Source organism: Artemia franciscana, chromosome 12 (genome assembly GCF_032884065.1).
Source record: "Artemia franciscana chromosome 12, ASM3288406v1, whole genome shotgun sequence".
Lineage (NCBI taxonomy): Eukaryota > Metazoa > Arthropoda > Branchiopoda > Anostraca > Artemiidae > Artemia > Artemia franciscana.
The window spans coordinates 14,412,606-14,430,428 of NC_088874.1; the positions used below are offsets into that span (position 1 = coordinate 14,412,606).

Here is a 17,823-nt window from a genome sequence, read left to right on the forward strand (position 1 = left end):
AACTTTCAAGCAGATACAGTATACAGATAGATAATCAATATTAGTCTACCATCATTTTTATTCTTATTTTGTTTTTTTACTGCAATTACTCCTACAGAGACATTGAAACCGAAACAAGAAGAAATACCCGTGTACACGGTGAGTATTCTCCTTCCTCTCAATCCTCCACTCTTCACACTAAAGTCCAACTGGCAATTACTATTGACTGCCATCATTTTAATGTACCAATTACCTTTCAAAATGATTGAGCTAAAAATTGTATTACTTAAATTTAATAAAAAAAAAAAACCCTTTAACCCAGAACCTCTTGTGTTCGAGTATTTGCTCTCGAAGCATTGATTGAAAACTGTAAAGCTTTAGGATAAACATGGGGTTTGTGAGCAATGACAGTCCCCTCATGATTTCTGTTCGTTTTTTTAAGTTTTAATATATTTCTTTACTTTAATTTTTTTTTAGTTAAGGATATTCCAGGCAATTCCGCACCGAAAAACACGATCTCTATATGTTTCATTTTTACTCACTGCAAACTGTTTTGACTTTTATTCTCACATGACATTTTTTTTCAAAATGGAGCCTCGAGACTAAAAATAAACAGAAGGGAGCCTTGTAAACCCCCATTAGTTCCTGTTACGGAAACGACCCTTGTATTTGCACGATTCGCAATTTCCGTCTAAATGAGCCCTCGTCCAAATTTCGTTACCGTCATTTCGATCCGACCAACACCTGTAATCGTAGTCTTAGAGGGACATTATGCAGCACTTCATTATGCAGATTATAACTGCTCTCAATGTTCAATTCAGTGTTAAAATACGTCCTTTCTTTCTTTTAAAGTTTATCAATTAATCCTTTGGCCTAGAATGTACAAATTGCATAATGTGTTTATTTGTATACAAAAATAGAAGGAGACAAGGATTCTAGAGCTGTCTCAGATTAACTTTAATGCAGTCCAAATTCCAACAGTGGAGAGCATTTTTGCCTTTTTTTAATGCATTTCACCAATATACTCTTTCATCTGAAATTATCCAAATCAGTCATTTGCACAAGAAGGGGTTGTTAATCAGAATTATCTCCCGGAAAACCTAAAATGCCCTTGACCTAAATATTTACATAAGATCCTGAGTTCAAGAATTTATTACAGGCCGACCTTTTTTCAAAAATTCATTTGTGTCTGTACTAAATAATCTGACTGTGATAAAAAAAAAGAAGAAAAAAAAAGAAAAAAAAAATCGAATCCTGGACAGGAAGATACGAAATGTCCCATCTTCGCAGTCGGAACCCTAAAAATCATGCTGGGGGTTTTATAAACTTCCGAATTTTATCAAGAGCAGGTCAGGTTTGAGGAATGTTTCCCCCCACCTTTCCTGAAGTCATACAAACAAAGTTATGCGAATAACTTTTGACAGGTACATTTACATTTACATATTTATCACTATAAATAGAAAATTTTTATTCTGCTGCCAAACTTTCGTTTTACAGAGTTTTAGTTTCTATTGGCATAGACAGCTCTTTACTTTCAGTTTTTTATTATGAACTGCTTGATTCACAGGAAAATAACAGTATCTGATAGGACAGGTCTTTTCGGTAGGAAGATCAAGCTTAGTGTTACTAGAGCCGTAGTTAGAAAGCCCTGTAACTTGGAACGTCAATACGTTTCCAATGATAACTAACAAATCACTATGGAAGGAAAATAAGTCCACTTTTATTCTTGTAAAACATGGCAAACCTGATTCTGAAGCACCAGAAAAACTTTGAAAACTTCAGTGGACTTCATTGCAAACCCATTAAAATACATATACCAAAACTGAGCTTCAAGATACGTGTGTTCGTCCAAAATTAAATTTAATTGGCATACATCATCTAAAGCTAAAAAACTAGCGTCTAAAAACCTAACATATTGAAAGTTTAAATTCAGTTTCGTCAAATTTTCATGTCTCGAGAACGATTCCAGAAATACGCATACAAGATTTTTACTATTTATCAATGATATTTGCTAAATTTTTGTCATGAAGACATCTACAAGTAGTGTCACTCAGATCTCAACTAAACTTGGTTGAAAGTAAGAGTAAGCCCCGTAGTTTTCATTTTTTGGATTTTTGAACAGTCCAACATCCCAACCTATGTGCTATTGGGTATGTTATACCTTCATTCTTCTCATCTAGACAGTAAGATGAAATAGTCATGTTGTCAGATATAAATCAAAGTGGGTAGTAAGTGAGAGCTAGTGTCGTATGTGTTATTTTTCGGGGTCAGGAGCTGATTCCATCTCATAGGGAATGGTGCATGGGTAGGGGTTGGATTTTTTAGTCAGGCTGTGGAGCTCGCTCAAGGATGGCTTTCCCAGTGTTTAGTGTCCGTTAGAGATCACGGAAGCCAGATTTCTGGTTTCCTAATTTCTACGATTTACTAAGTTAGATATAGATTAAATTAGGGTACAGACTGTGGAGAAATTCACGAAGACACAATCAGGTTTAGTGCATTTCGTATTTAAGAAATCGAAAAAACAGTACAATTTGAGGTCATAAAATTGGGAAGGAGAGAGGAAGATAAAAATACGGAAGATGACAGGAATCAGAAGTGGCCTCTCCAGCCTCTACTGAGTAAAGCAAATTCTGGATTAGAAAGTTTTTATTCATTTTTGTATTATTATAATGTTAATATTACTTAAGTTTTTGATCCACCTGCTCATCCCTGGTTTCTAAACCGTTTGAAAAGCGAAATAACCAAAGCGGACAAAATATCCGTAAGATAGCCAAGGGCTGGTCAGGTTGTGAAACTAGCATCGGAAGTCCTTGATTTTGGAATAATGTTTCGTTTAAAATTGTAACATAGAATTATTAATAATTCAGGTCGTTTCCGCGTTTAAGTGCTTTTGGGCACGACCAGCATTGACATCCCTGCATTAAGCAGAAGAGAACCATGAGCGTGGAGTATTACCTAAATATTACTTACGCAAGTGGTTAAAACACTACTTGCTGAACGCTCCAGGTTGATTCCACGAACAGATCGCATAGGGTCAGACAGCAAAGTCAATATATACAGATCTCCAGTTTTTAGAGAAATCAGAATACGTTCAGGACTTAAAGAAGCTGTTGCACAACAATCCAGGGATATTTTCAAACCTTCATATGGCTCTGAAAAAAAGTTATAATTAAAAATAAAGTCCTTTATGTACCCGAAGGTAGTCCCGACTTCCAAACACTGGAAAGTGGTTTTTTGTTAAAAAGGAGGATGAGTTCTGCCAAATTTATAACCCATTTTTAAAAAGGAACTATATAATCACTCGGCTTCCTCTTCTTTATCTACTAGTTTTATCGTTACAGGTGTCACTATTAAGTAGTTTACGTCGGCCCAGTTGAGTCATTAGTTGCTAAATCGTGTTTCAATTTTTTGTACAGGTTCAGCCAAACATCTAAGCATTTACTGGCGAGAATCGATTATTTTCCTGACAAAAGTTAAAGAAGATTGTGGATAAGATAAAAAGACACTCAATTACAATTGGCAACGATTAATTATAATTACGAATAAACAAAACAACGGTAACTATGCTCAATTAAAAACACTACTTTACTCATACTGGGAAATTTCGTAATAAAACACCGCAATCGTGAAAGTACAATGTTTTTTAGAAACATCATTACAGATCTCTTTCGCTAATAGCAAATAGAAATTTTTCTTGAAGAAATTTATTTTAGAAACCTGCACAGATACTTCAAACATATAGATTTGACATTTCATCTTCTGGCCTTATACAGATAAATAATATAAGCTGCGATTTTGAAATCCTCCATAGTGCTATGTGGTTAAATATTCAAATTGTTTTGCTTTTCTTTCACATCAAATGTCTAATTGTCATGCTGAATATCCAGGAGGAGCTTTCTTGATATTTAGGCTTTTTTAAATATTCAAACAACATAATTCTTGAATGAAATTTGCACTAGACGATTGTCAAACTAACTCTAGGCAATATCAGAAATACTTGAAAATTAATTTGGGTTATGCTTCATTAACACCACCCATAAGCTTTTAAAATAATAATTTCACATTTTTCAAGAAATCGTCAGAACATTTTTCACTCAGAAAGGTTAATCATTTGTAAAAATGTTTTAAGCTCAATCTTCTATAAATATTTGTAATGCGCAATTTACTCAAGATATGTCTTTTTATGTCAATTTACTCAAGATGAACCAAACTTGATGATGTAGGAAAACAGGGCCCATAGGAATTAGTATGTCTGGAGCTGATTTTAAGAGTAATGAGTCAATGATTTTAAAAGTAATGAGTCAGCATTCATGCACAGAAACTTTAGATGGGAGAAGCCTTTTTTTTTAAGAAAAATTTGCTATGGTTTTCCCATGAAAAAAAAATCAGTTTTTCAAGCTCTTTCAGAGAAAAATGTAAAACAACTACTGAAATGAAAATTTACAAAATTTAGTCTTGAATTTAATTTTTCTGGACATGCTAGTGCTTTCATTCTGTCAATTGGGAATCAATAGTTACTTATCACAGTTATGATGATTGTATTCTTAAAAAAAGCGTTCTTTTCTTTTTTAATGAATTGCAATATAGGAAAGCTTCAGCCTAACCATAGTGTATAAAGTTGAAATGCTATTCCAGTAGGCTAGTTATTTTATGCTCATAGAAGCCAGTGGTAAATTAGGATTCCCAAACAGGCCAATAAAGGGAATATATATATATATATATATATATATATATATATATATATATATATATATATATATATATATATATATATATATATATATATATATATATATGTATATATACATAAACCGAGTCCTCCATTCGTGTTGCTAGATTGTCTCTTTTCCAGTGGAGGTCAACGGCCCGACCTATACCCAAAAACTATATATACCCCAAAAACCTATACCCAAAATTCCTAGGCTTCTAAAATAGGAAAATATCCTTGAAGAAAAAGAATTACTTAAAGGGAAGTTGCTGCTCCTTTCAGCAGCACTGTTCACAGAAACGGCATACGGTGGTACAGACTGATTAGCATAGATGATTGAATTAACCGCCAGTATTATAGCACCACCAATCGGTTTTGGTATCGGTAGGATCCGGAAACAATCAAAAGGAAGGTTTGAAAGGGACCAAATAATTGGATGCACCTTTTCCTGGATATTTAAGCTGATTCCTACCATACAATAGGTATCGTGCCGGACAGCCACACGCCTGAAAAAAAAATAAAATGTTTTAATAAATTGGTCTAATATATTGCTGTGTCTAAAACCAAAGAGGAAAGCTCATGCTTTTCCAGAAATAAGCCACAGTGGTCTAAGAGTCTTCTCGCGGGTTAGCACCTAGTCGTACTTTAGAAGGGTAGTTGTGTCCAGGGGATTTGGAACAAACCATAGCTGGAACAAACCATGTTTCATTAAGCCTAGATCAAAGAGTACCTAATATAATACCTGATCTCCCGTTTACCTAAATGAAGCTAAACTGGTTAGCAGGACGCTGCAAGTTACACAAACTTTTCAGTATCAATACATAAACAGGGCTGTTGAGATGGAAACATGTTAAGAACCATTTTACTTCATAATATGCAGAAAAATTGTAGTTAATCATTCCTAAAAGCGCTTCCATTTTCGCTACCCAACAATCCCTCCCCCTCCCCCACGGTATCTTTTTCTTCCTATATTTTCTATGTGTGTATCCTTAGTATCAAATAGCATATCAAGTTGTTATTCAACTTAAAGCCATACATTTGCGAATCTCGTGCGGGGTTCTAGGGGCGTATGTAGAAGGAGAGTCTGGGGTTGGGACACTCTAGTGTATAATTAGGCATTTTGAAAAGGAAATATGTTAAGAAAACAAATCGTACTTCATAATATGCAGAAAAATTGTAGTTAATTATTCTTAAAAGCCCTTCAGTTTACTGTGCCCAGCCCCTCTCCCCCCCCCACTAATGTGCAAATATAGAGCCCAAATTATATATTTCCCATACATTTTGACATACGTCAATTCTTTATTTCAAGTTAGCACCAGCAAATTGAACAAACGTTGACGGAGCCAAGAAGCAGAAAAAGCATGGTCAATATATAATTACTGGAATAAAGTCTCTTAAATAGGAAAGCAATGATTAACTTGATCATGTAACTTTCACCGTTCCAAGAAATTCTAACTCTGAATTCCCAAATTAAACTTGGGCTTTTAAATTAGTCTTCTTAGGCTCGCTAAATTTATGTTTCTAGGTTGACAGTTGCAAAGACTAACTTTAAGTTAAGACATTTTGCTTACGTAGCTGCAAATCGTCTCAGTTTTCCAATTATTGTATTACCATCATTTATAGTCTAGTGGTATAAGACTTCTGGTCAGATTAATTGGCTTATTAACAAAGAAAATTTTATCCGCTTTTAAATAATCTATATAGATTTTTTAAAGGCCTTATCCACTCACAAACCGAATTGTAAAATCTGAATCCGGATTTTAAATTCGCGCTTCCGCCTATAATCCAGATTTACAAAATTCTTTTCCACTGACAATTATGAACATAAAACACAAAATTCGTATACAAGAAGTCGTCAAACCGCAAACAAATAATTTGTTTGTTTTTTTCACTTGCCTGCTTCCATGGTAAACCCATCCTATTTCCGTGGCTAAATTCTTAGACCTTCTAATAACCAATATTTAGATTTTCCCGATATGACACTAAACAAAATTTTAATCTATGACAAAGAAGGGGAGTGGGGAATTGTAAGTTCATAATCTAGATTGTGAATTCAACAGCTACACTCGAAAAGACTGTAGATTTAGATCATTAATTTACCCATTCGTGAATTGTATCAGTAAACTTTATTGTTTCACAGGTTGCGATTCAATAATTCAGTTTTATAAACTTCTTTCGTCGATCTTGTTTTAAGAAACCAGTTTGTCAGTGGAAAACACCTCAAGTCAGCTTAGGACCCACAGTTTGAACTTAGCTCCAGCGATCCACTGCGGGGTTTCGAATTTAATTACGTTGATGAGATTACGCGTAAGCGTTTCATACTATTCCAAACATGAAGAAGAAAAAGGAATCTCCACTCGCAATTTGATTCCGATGATCACATTATTGAAAAGCGTTTCTACACCTAACAAAAGAAGAAGAAGAAACAGAAATCTCCAGTTGTCACCACTTTCATGTTTCGTGATTATTCTTATCAATAAGCGGCATTAACCTGCAAGTCTCTCTACTCTTTCATGGCCAGACATAAATGTCTGGAGCCAAATTTGTGCTTAGCCACGGAAGTCAAGGTAGAAATGCAGACGATCAACAATTCAGCAACAATTTACTCTTTATATAATGAAAATATGACCGGTGCACACTCTGGTAGCAACAGACTAACAAACCATATGTTTAATTAAAATTAAAAACAAATAATTTAAAGAAAACCTCTCAGATAATATTCTCTTTAATACCTCACAAAAAGTGATTTGGATTTTTCTTTTTGAAAATTGTTTTTCAATTTTTTTTATCTTTTCTAGCTATTTTCTTCCTTTTACACGGCCAATCAAACGTTAGACGTTTGGATAAGCGCCAACTATCTTTTGATATAAGTATTTAATGATAAGAGATACACATAGGAAAAATTACAAGACGAGCATGGATCAAACAGAAGGATTTACAGGGAAAATAGAGCGGATAGATAAAATGGACAGCATGAATTCGATAGAAAAGCATGGATTAAATAGAGAAGTTTTTTTTCCTTTTGAATGATTCAAGCAAAACACTAAGTCTATTACTGAAATTTGCTTTTAAAAAGAGGTAACAGCTGAAACCTTTTTTGTGCTTTAAAATGAAAAAGCAAAAAATTTGGATTTTTATTAAAAATCCATGATTCGCCAAAATTCAAGGGATATCTATTTCACAACCTTTAAACCCTTATGGATAAACACAATCAAAATATTATCCATTTCACTATTGTTTTCAAATAATTATTTTGATTTACAGCAGTAAAGTTTTACTTTTTACCAACTTCCAAATGTAAAAAAAAAATAATGAAGAAAAGAAATAGCTTACCCTGGCCATGTTTTTTGGGGTTCATATAAAACCAATATAGTTGGCTCAAAATAGCCATACAAAAACTGGACATCGATGACATTATCTATCTTCTCACTCATATCAGAAAGAGAAATCACATATGAGTTTTGAACAGGCGATTTTGATGCGTAATTTGACAGCCCTAGAAAGAAAGCATCATTGTACATTGTGTAAGTGCAAGTTAGTAACAACACAAATTATAATGACACGGTATGAAATAGTGTTTCATGTCGGCTTCTGTATATCGTCAAACGGGTATCAAAAGGACGTATCTCCATAATTGTAAATTTTCAGAAGGACATGTAAAATTTACTTTATGTAAAATCAATGCATATCAATCCGTTTTTATTTTATGGTTATTGGAGGGGAAGTAAAATAAAGTTGTGAGGTTTTTTTTTTCTTCTGAAAATACAATTATGGAGATACGTCCTTTGATACCCCACTGATGATACGTTGACGACCCTGTTTAATTTTGGTTTCATACCTATATCTGACACGGTTGATACAGATGATGACATGCATATAGGGTCGGGGGTTGAGACCCTGTCCCTTTCTCTCGTGTGCTTAATAAAATCTCGAATTTCCCAACTTCTTATAATATCCAATATTTTTCATACAATTTACTAGTTGGTGAATCAAACGGTATGTTTGTTTCTCGACTTTTTCTTTATGGTCCTTTACTCCTTTATATCCCCCCCCTCCAAAAAAAGAGTAACCAGTACGTATATTTTAATGCTAACATAAAACAAAATCATGAAACTGCAAAATCCATTAACAACACAAAGTCTGTCCCGTTCATTAAAGTTCAAAGGCTTGGATTGGAGGTAGATGCTTCAGAAAAATCAAGTGCGAGTTTAAGGAGTTGAGGAGTAGTGGCTATATCACTCGTAAGTGAACAAATTATAGGGAAAATTGTAAAGAATAACTTCATTTATTGGAAAAGGGGAGAGATGGATTTTATATACAACTTTTACATGGTTTACGATCTATTGGCAGTAAAAATGTTTTCACTCACTAGCATTTTCGCTTGATTTGGCCCAAAATGCTGTTTTGCGCCAGAATATACGGCGTAATCTCATTCTCAGCATAGAAAAGGCACTGGGCCTTTTAAGCTATGCTTAAATGATACCTATAATAATCCTATACGACCTCTACTTCAGTAATCATGCCTAGGTAAAATAAGAAAAAGAGGGAAATATATCAGAAGCAAATAATAGGTACTACACCAACTAGCAGAAGTTACCGACCCACGTCGCAAGGATGACCAAGGCATAAGAGGCAATTGTTACTTACAATTCCCTCCCTTGTCTTAAATTTGAGCCAGACTTTTTTCTAACGTGTACCAAAATACTAAAGTTGTCAACCCCTTGAAATTTTAAAGTGGTGTATCGCATGAACAAATTTTAGTGCAAAAAAACTAACGTCATATACTTTGATCAGCTCATCAAGGAATACTGATCAGCGTTGAAAATAATCTATATGTCTTGGTTCAAAATTAAATTTTCTTTCCGTGGGCTAACTTTTTAATATTACAACTTAGAAAGTAGCAAATGAAATCTCAAATTTCTTTCACGATGGGGCTAACTAACCGTCGCAAATCTTAAGCACTTTCCGATTTTACTTCGATATCAATTTGAAGCTGGTACCTGGTACTTGCCTGCTAGAACGGAGCTTTCCGGTCGGAAGCAGAAACATGGCTCGAGGGAACCAAAGCTTAGCTGCATAACTTTAGATAATCCCCTCTGACAAAGTGTATAAAACTCCACTTCAACCAACACACTGTAGGCTCTGGCTCAATTACTACCAAAAATATTTTTTGGCCCCAGATAAGCATTTTGCGCAGCTCTTTAAAATCTAATATCATATTCATCAATCTGGCCTGAGGTAAGAACTTTCCACAAAAACCGCTGAGGTTAGATATTTACCACTTTCAAGCAATAAGCTGAAATCAGTGGAAAGGAAAAAAAAGGATGATAAAACCAAAGTGTTGCTGATAGAAGCAAAACGTTGACTTTGTAAAGAACAAACTTAATTGAAAAACTGAAACTTAATCACTTAATTAAAAAACTCAAAGATCTAGTGCCCTTTTTAGTGAAAGAAAGTAATCGTAGGGCAATCACCCCTCAAGCGTGCCTTTTTTTACCCCAAGGCCCCCATAAGGCCCCCAATACATCGAATCAGAATTTCCATTAGCTATTTTTCTCGCATTGGTCGACAGGTCCAATAGATATACCTCCAGGAATGAGATGACCCTCAAAGTCCCAGAGGCAAGGTGTCTAAATTATGCAAAATGTCTACTGTTCAGAGAGCAATGGGTTTATAGTATAAAAAAGAGACATTTTCATCTTGGGGGATCCAATTCGCTTAAAACATTCAGGGATCGTTCGGAGATGCCAATGGATTAGAAAAATGAGGGAAAATAATGATGATTTCCCAGAAATGGGACGCGAAAATGGGCTATTTTTTCCAGACAGTCTAAAGGGGTTCAGAAACTGTTTTGTTCCGTTTGCCTAATGCTTACATCTGCAAATCCTTGGGAAAAAAAGACCCCAACGTACAAACAAAAATTGAAAACAAAGATATTCATTCTCTAGAAAATAGCAAAACAATCATTCATTTTAATTTTGATATCTTAAGACGACTCTTTCTGGTCTAAACTTCTTATTTTGATTCTAATTCACTCGAAAGTACAGAAAGTTGACACCAAAATAAAAGTTCGGAATTTAAATATTTTTTCAAATATATATATATTTTTTTTTTAAGTAAAGCGCTAAAATTAATCTAGCACCTTAGAGCTTTAAGGTGGGATAATTTTTGGTAATTTCAGTTAGTTTTAAAAGTGAATTGACTATTCATTTTATTTTCTGATCGTTTTAGGTATCATTTATTCGTCGATAGTAATATCTATTATTTTTAGTTTCACACGATTATTCATCTTAATATCTGTTCACTTTAGGCTTCATCCACTCTTTCATATTAATTTTTGCTCGTGTTAAAGAAGTGTTTCATGTTATATGAGTTTATTTTTGCTCGTTTTAGGTTTAAATATTGTTGTCTTCTTTTCTTTGTACCTACAAAAAAGACAAACTTTAAACAAACACTATCAAAGTAAATTCATATTTAAATAGTTTGTGGTCTGCAGATGTATTTGAGAGCCAAGACCATAGATAATAACTGATCCCCCTCCCCCCCCCGAAAAAGAATGACCGTCAGCAAAGCTTACACAACTTTCAGTGATATTTATAGTGATTTGAAACCTTCTTTTTTTTCAGGGGTGATCGTATCGACCCAGTTGTCCTAGAATGTTGCGAGAGGGCTCATTCTAACGGAAATTAAAAGTTTTAGTGTCCTTTTTAAGTGACCAAAAAATTGGAGGGTACATAGGCCCCTGGTGACTGGATCAAAATTTTGAGATAGCCATTCTGTTCAGCTTAATCGAAAACTCAATCACTATGTGTTTGGGGACGACATCATCCCCCCAGTCCCCGGGGGAGGGGCTGCAAGTTACAAACTTTGACCATTGTTTACACACAGTAATGGTTATTATGAAGTATACTGACGTTTTCAGAGGGACTTTTTTGCGTTGGGGTGGGGGTGGGTCGGGGGATGGGGTTACATGGGAGGATCTTTCCAAGGAGGAATTCATCATGAGGGAAGAGAATTTCCATGAAGAGGGTGCAGGATTTTCTAGCATTATTAAAAAAAAACAATGAGAAAATAAATAAATAAAAAATTTTCAACTGGAAGTAACTAGCAGCATTAAAACTCGAAATGAACTGAAAATATTACGCATATAAGGGGGTTCGTCTCCTCCACAATACCTTGCTCTTTACGCTAAAGTATTTTTAGTAATTTTAACTATTTATTCTATGGCCTTTGTGATTCAGGGGTCATTCTTAAAGAATTAGGACAAAATTGAAGCTCTAGTGCTGGCACGTACGCAGGGGGGGGGGGTGCCTTCGGCCCCCCTCGAAATTTTGTGGAATCTTTAATTTACCCATGGTTTCTTTAGATTTCTGGCAAAAGTAGGACATTTATTAAGAATCTAGATACATGTGTGAAGCCTTTTTTGGGGGATATTACAGCATGCAATTATCCGGTCAAGTCGCTGCCCAATTATTAACCCATTTTCTGTCTAACTTTTTACCCTCTTTGAAGTAATTTTCAATTGTACTGTTTTTTGTTTTTTTTTGTTTTTTTTGTAAAGAGACATGTTTTTGTCGCTTTGTACTTTCAATTGTATCTTTCAATTGTACTGTTTTTTTCTGCTTTCCACAGCAAAATAAAATTATCCTTGATATTAGGACGTTTATCCCCCCTTTTCAGGATAAAGTACAGCTTTTAATGAACCAATTTTGGAAACTATCATTTTTCATTGAAATCTACGTTTTTGTAATAGAAGAACGACCCCCACAGCACCCATATTGCACTGTTAACCCTAAAATTTCCCTTTCAGTGGGATATAATAGATTAATCACTGGCTGTAAATCGCTATGAACATAATCTGAGCCTAAAACATACTTTTGAGGCTTCAGTCTTCTTCCCCCCCCCATCCGCTACAATACTACAGATTAAAGTTAATCTGTGTTTTCCGATATACGTGCTTTCTGCATTACTAAATAAAAGCATGTGTTACTTTATATTTGTTGTTTCGAAGATTTTGACCCCGACCACCGAAAAAATTTCTGTGTACGTGCCTGCTCCAGTGTAAAGAGCAGGGTATTGATGAGGGGGCGAACCCCTTCAGATACGTAATAAAATACACAGATATAGAAGTTCATTACGTAAGTTAATTCGTAAGTTACGCATATTCCTTACTAACAAAAACGTTCGTAATAAAAAAATAAAAATTCTAGTTGCATTTTTAAGTAACCAGCACTTGGAGGGAAAATAGATATCCTCCCCCACCCCTTTGTTTGGAGGGAAAATAGATATCCTCCCCCACCCCTTTGTTTTATCATAATGTTCAGATCAAAACTATAAGAAAGCTATTTAGCAAAAAAATTAAAGTGCAAATTTCGTTTCAATTACTCATGTGCGGTTAGCCAAAATCAAAACACGCATCAATTCAAAAACGTCCAGAAATTAAATATAAAAAAAACAAGTTTTTTTTAACTTCAAGTAAGGAGCGACATTAAAACTTAAAACGAACAGAAATTGTTCCGTATAATAAAAGGGTTGTCCCCTTCTTAACGCCTCGCTCTTTACGCTAAAGTTTTTTAATGTTTGAAAAAGTAGAGTTGTGACAAAGAGTCAAACTTTAGCGGAAAGAGCGAGGCGTTAAGGAGGGGACAGAAGCATAATATTTGTAGACATGAATTAATAATGAGTCGGAGGTAATAGGGAGATTGTCTGTGCAGGATTTCGACTCTTGTTGATAGAAGAGCATCGTCAGGTGCTGAAAACCCTGTTGTGACCAAGATTGGCCCACGATTGCACAAAGCCTCCATTCAACTAGAGGTCCCAGGGACTTCTTGCTGTCTGATTCTAAGCTAGCTTAAGTGCTTCAGTGTAAACTCGAGAATATATGCTGGTCCCCGTCCTTCGCTGGTATTCAGTACCATTGCTTTTCCTGAGGCCAAAACAATTTCAATGATCTTAAGAATATTAAAATTGGAGCTCGGAATGTTACGACATTAAAAAATAACTGTCGTATCAACATTTTGACGGACGAATTAAGACGATTCGAATAGGACTTATTGGGAGTTTCGGAAACTCATATCCCTGGGGTAGGAAGCATGAAATTAGGTGATATAGAATTTATTTACTCAGGCAGGAAGGAGTTACGGGAGCAAATAGACAGGGTCCCAGGAAAAAATATGGTATTTCTATGAGGAAATTTTAACATCCAGGTCGGTATAAATTCGGACAAATGGTATCCTAGTCTGGGTAAATTTGATGTTGGAGGGGAAAACAGTAATGACTACAGACTGCTACAGTTTTGTAGGTATAACAATCTAGGTATAGCCAATACAGTGTTTGGTCACAAAATGGCCCATAAGTTGACGTGGTAATCAGGTGATGGTAAGACAGTAAACCTCATTGATTATGTTATTGTAAACCAAAGACTAGCAGGATCAATACAAGATGCTAGGGTGTATAGGAGTGCTGTTATATATGTTAAAAGTAAAGATCACCATATATTAGCGTCTAGGGTTATTCTAAAGCTGAAATTTCGGAAGGGTAACTACCTCCCAGGAAGTTATGATGTTGGCAGGCTCCCAGATGAGAATTTGACAGAAACTTTCCAGGAGCAGTTGTATACTGAACAGGGGAGTCTAAAGTTTGACAGTGTAGACTATAGAAGGAATAATTTTAGGAGAACAATTTGTGAAGTTACTGGTGGTGTCTTAGAGAATGAAATTAGGAACGGAGCTAGGAATATTAGTGAAAAGGCTTTATTTTTAATCGAGAGGAAAGGGGGCTTGTACATGAATTATGTGAGTGATAGATCATATGAAAACAAGAGGAATGCAAAGAAAGTAGAGAAGGTATTAAAATATATAAACTAAGAAAGTATGAATCGGAAGTCATTAATAAAATTTACGAGGATCTGGAGGACGCAGCTAGACAGCATAAAAGTAAAATATTGTACTAGCGTGTTAAGGGGGGATATAGGAAAAGAGTAAAAAGAGATGGGCAGAACATTTCAAGAATGGGCTAAGCAGAAATAGAGTTGCACGAACAGATATTGAGGAAAATAAAAAGTTTGTGACGCCTTGGATGCGAAGGAAGATTTGTTTTGTGAGGAAGAATTAGTGGCACTTCTAAAAGGAATAAAATATAATAAGACCCCGGGTGCTGACACTGTGGTAAATGAGTTTCTTGAATATGGTGACTCTGAATTAGAAATAGGTTACTGAAAATTATGAATATGATTTTTGAAAAACTGGAAGTACCTAGCGATTTTAGGAAAACACTAATTAAACCACTGTATAAGAAAGGTGATAAGAGCGAGTGTGGTAATTACTGAGGCATTAGCCTGGTCTCTGTAGCTAGCAAATTACTTAGTATTATCATATTTTTCAGACTGAGAGATGCCATAGACATAGTGATAAGAGAAGAACTGTGCTGTTTTAGAAAGGGTAGAGGATGTATCTACCAAATTTTCACTCTTAGGTTAATAATTGAGAAGTGCCTGAGTTGTCGAACACCTTTCGTCCTCAGTTTTATAGAATACTAGCTGTTGGGGTGGCGCTTCGCGCCACCCCAACACCTAGTTGGTGGGGGCGCTTCGCGCCCCCCCCCCAAGCCCCCCCGCGCGCGTAAGTCGTTACGCGCCATATTAGTTACGCGCCATTGTAGTTGTGTCCCTATGTCCCACCTGTGAATATAGATAGATATATATATATATATATATATATATATATATATATATATATATATATGTTTTTAACTACGTAAAACTTGCGAATATACAACATTCTTTGCTGTCCCATTGTCTGTGCATATAAATAGATTGTCAGGTTTACCGACTCTTGAACATGCAACATATAATGGTCCATGGGAAAACAATCCGTATTCAGATCTATACCTCATGATTCTAATGATTGCCCTTGAGCTTTGTTGATGGTGATTGCTAATCGACCATTCCCTGAGTCGCCATCGTCATTTATATATCCCCCTGTGCACCCCGGCGTCCCCTTTGTAGTTATGTCCCTGTGTCCCGGTCGTCATTTATATTCCCTGTGTCCCGGTCGTCATTTGTGTCCCGGTGTTCCAGTCTGTGATTTCTCTTTGAGTGTCCCGGGCGTCATTTATATTCCTTGTGTCCCGGTGTCCCGGTCGTCATTTATATCCCCCTGTGCCCCCCGGCGTCCCCATTGTAGTTGTGTCCCTGTGTCCCGGTTGTCATTTATATTCCCTGTGTCCCGGTCGTCATTTGTATCCCGGTGTCCCGGTCTGTATATACATTCGTTTTTTAGTTTTGTTTTTCTCCTTTATTTTTTTCCTTTTTTCTTTTTTTTTCTTTTTTAGTTTATTTAGATTTTTAGATTTTTTAGTTTTTTTATTAGTTTTTAGTTTTTTTTTGTAGTTTTTACCATTTTTTTACTTTTTTATATTTATTAATATTTTTTTAGTTTCCTTTTTCTCTTATTTTTCAGTTTTTTCCTTTTTTTTAGTTTTTTCTTTTTTAGTTTTTAGTTTTTTTTTGTTTTTTTAGTTTTTTTAGTTTTTTAGCTTTTTTAGTTTTTTTTATTAGTTTTTAGTTTTTTTTTTAGTTTTTGCCTTTTTTTAGTTTTTTTTAGTTTTTAGTTTTTTACCTTTTTTTAGTTTTTTTTAGTTTTTTAGCTTTTTTAGTTTTTTTTCTTTTTAGTTTTTTTTGTAGTTTTTACCTTTTTTAGTTTTTTTTCTTCTTTTGTATTAGTGTGAAATAATTCAGACGTCATTTGCGGACAAACATGACGTCACCTGATCCATCCACAGATCCACACACAGACAACTTATTTTTATATATATAGATGAGCAAGCGTTCAATTCTAATGATAGAAGAGCTTTGGCGATGGTCTCATCCTTGCATGGTATTGAATAAAAAAAACAAGTTTTTTTAAATGAAAGTAAGGAGCAACATTAAAACTTACAACGAACAGAAATTACTCCGTATATGAAATTGGCTTTTCCTCCTCAACGCCCCGCTCTTTACGCTAAAGTTTGACTCTTTCTCTTAACTTTTTTTTTGAAACAGTAAGAAACTTTAACGTAAATAGCGGGGTGTAGAGGAGGAAAAGCCCCTTTCATATACGGAGTAATTTCTGTTCGTTTTAAGTTTTAATTTTGTTCCTTACTTTTATTTAAAAAACTTATTTTTTATTTTATTTCTGGACGTTTTTGAATTAATTCATGTTTTGATCTTGGCTCTCCGCACATAAATAATTAAAACGAAATTTGCATATTAACTAATTGCAATTATTCGGAAGATTTTGAGAAAAAAGGAACGAGGGAGGAGGCCTAGCTGCCCTCCGAGTTTTTGACTATTTAAAAAAGAAACTAGAACTTTTAATTTTTTACAAACGTTTTCATTGGTAAAAAATATACGTATACGAAATAACTTACGTAACAAACTTATATATTCGTTTGTTTTTATTGCGTATATAAGGGGGTTCAACCTTCGTCGCTCTTTAACACTAAAGCTTAGATTTTGTCCCAATTCCTTAAGAATGACCTCTGAATCACAAAGGCCGAAGAATAAATAGTTCAAATTACTAAAAATACTTTAGCGTAAAGAGTGAGGTATAACGAGGAAGTAAGCCCCTCATTTGCGTAATAATGTTTGTTCGTTTTAAGTTTTAATGCTGCTCCTTACTTTCAGTACAAAAAACTTTTCATATTTATTTTTTCATTGTTTTTTCAAATAATGCTAGAAAATCCTGCGCCCCTTTATTGAAATTTTCTTCCCCCATGAGAAGTTTCTCCATGGAAATATCCTCCTACGTAACCCCTCCCCCCTCAACTCTCCCCTCTAAACCAAAAAAATCCCCCTGAAAACGTATATACACTTCCTAGTAACCATTATTATATGTAAACACAGGTCAAAGTTTGCAGCTTGCAGCCCCTCCCACGGGGACTGCGGGGGAGTAAGTCGTCCCCAAAGACATAGTTATTAGGTTTTTTTACTATGGTGAATAAAATGGCTATCTCAGAATTTTGATGTGCTGACTTTTGGGAAAAAATGAGCATGGGAGGGGGCCTAGATGCCCTCCAATTTTTTTTGTCACTTAAAAAGGGCACTAGAACTTTTAATTTTCGTTTGAATGAGCCCTCTCGTGACATTCTAGGACTAC

The 17,823-nt window shown here is 35.0% G+C and overlaps 1 protein-coding gene across 1 annotated transcript in view; it reads right to left on the reverse strand.

Moving 5' to 3' along the window:
* LOC136033722 (cleavage and polyadenylation specificity factor subunit 1-like) overlaps positions 1-17,823 on the reverse strand; it is a 97,205-nt gene that overhangs the window by 68,473 nt on the left and 10,909 nt on the right. Inside the window, exons 4-6 of the mRNA XM_065714613.1 lie at positions 8,021-8,183; positions 4,943-5,193; positions 2,950-3,131 (exon numbers count right to left, since the gene is read on the reverse strand). Coding sequence (XP_065570685.1) covers positions 2,950-3,131; positions 4,943-5,193; positions 8,021-8,183 — 596 coding nt within the window. The remainder of the gene's footprint in view (positions 1-2,949; positions 3,132-4,942; positions 5,194-8,020; positions 8,184-17,823) is intronic.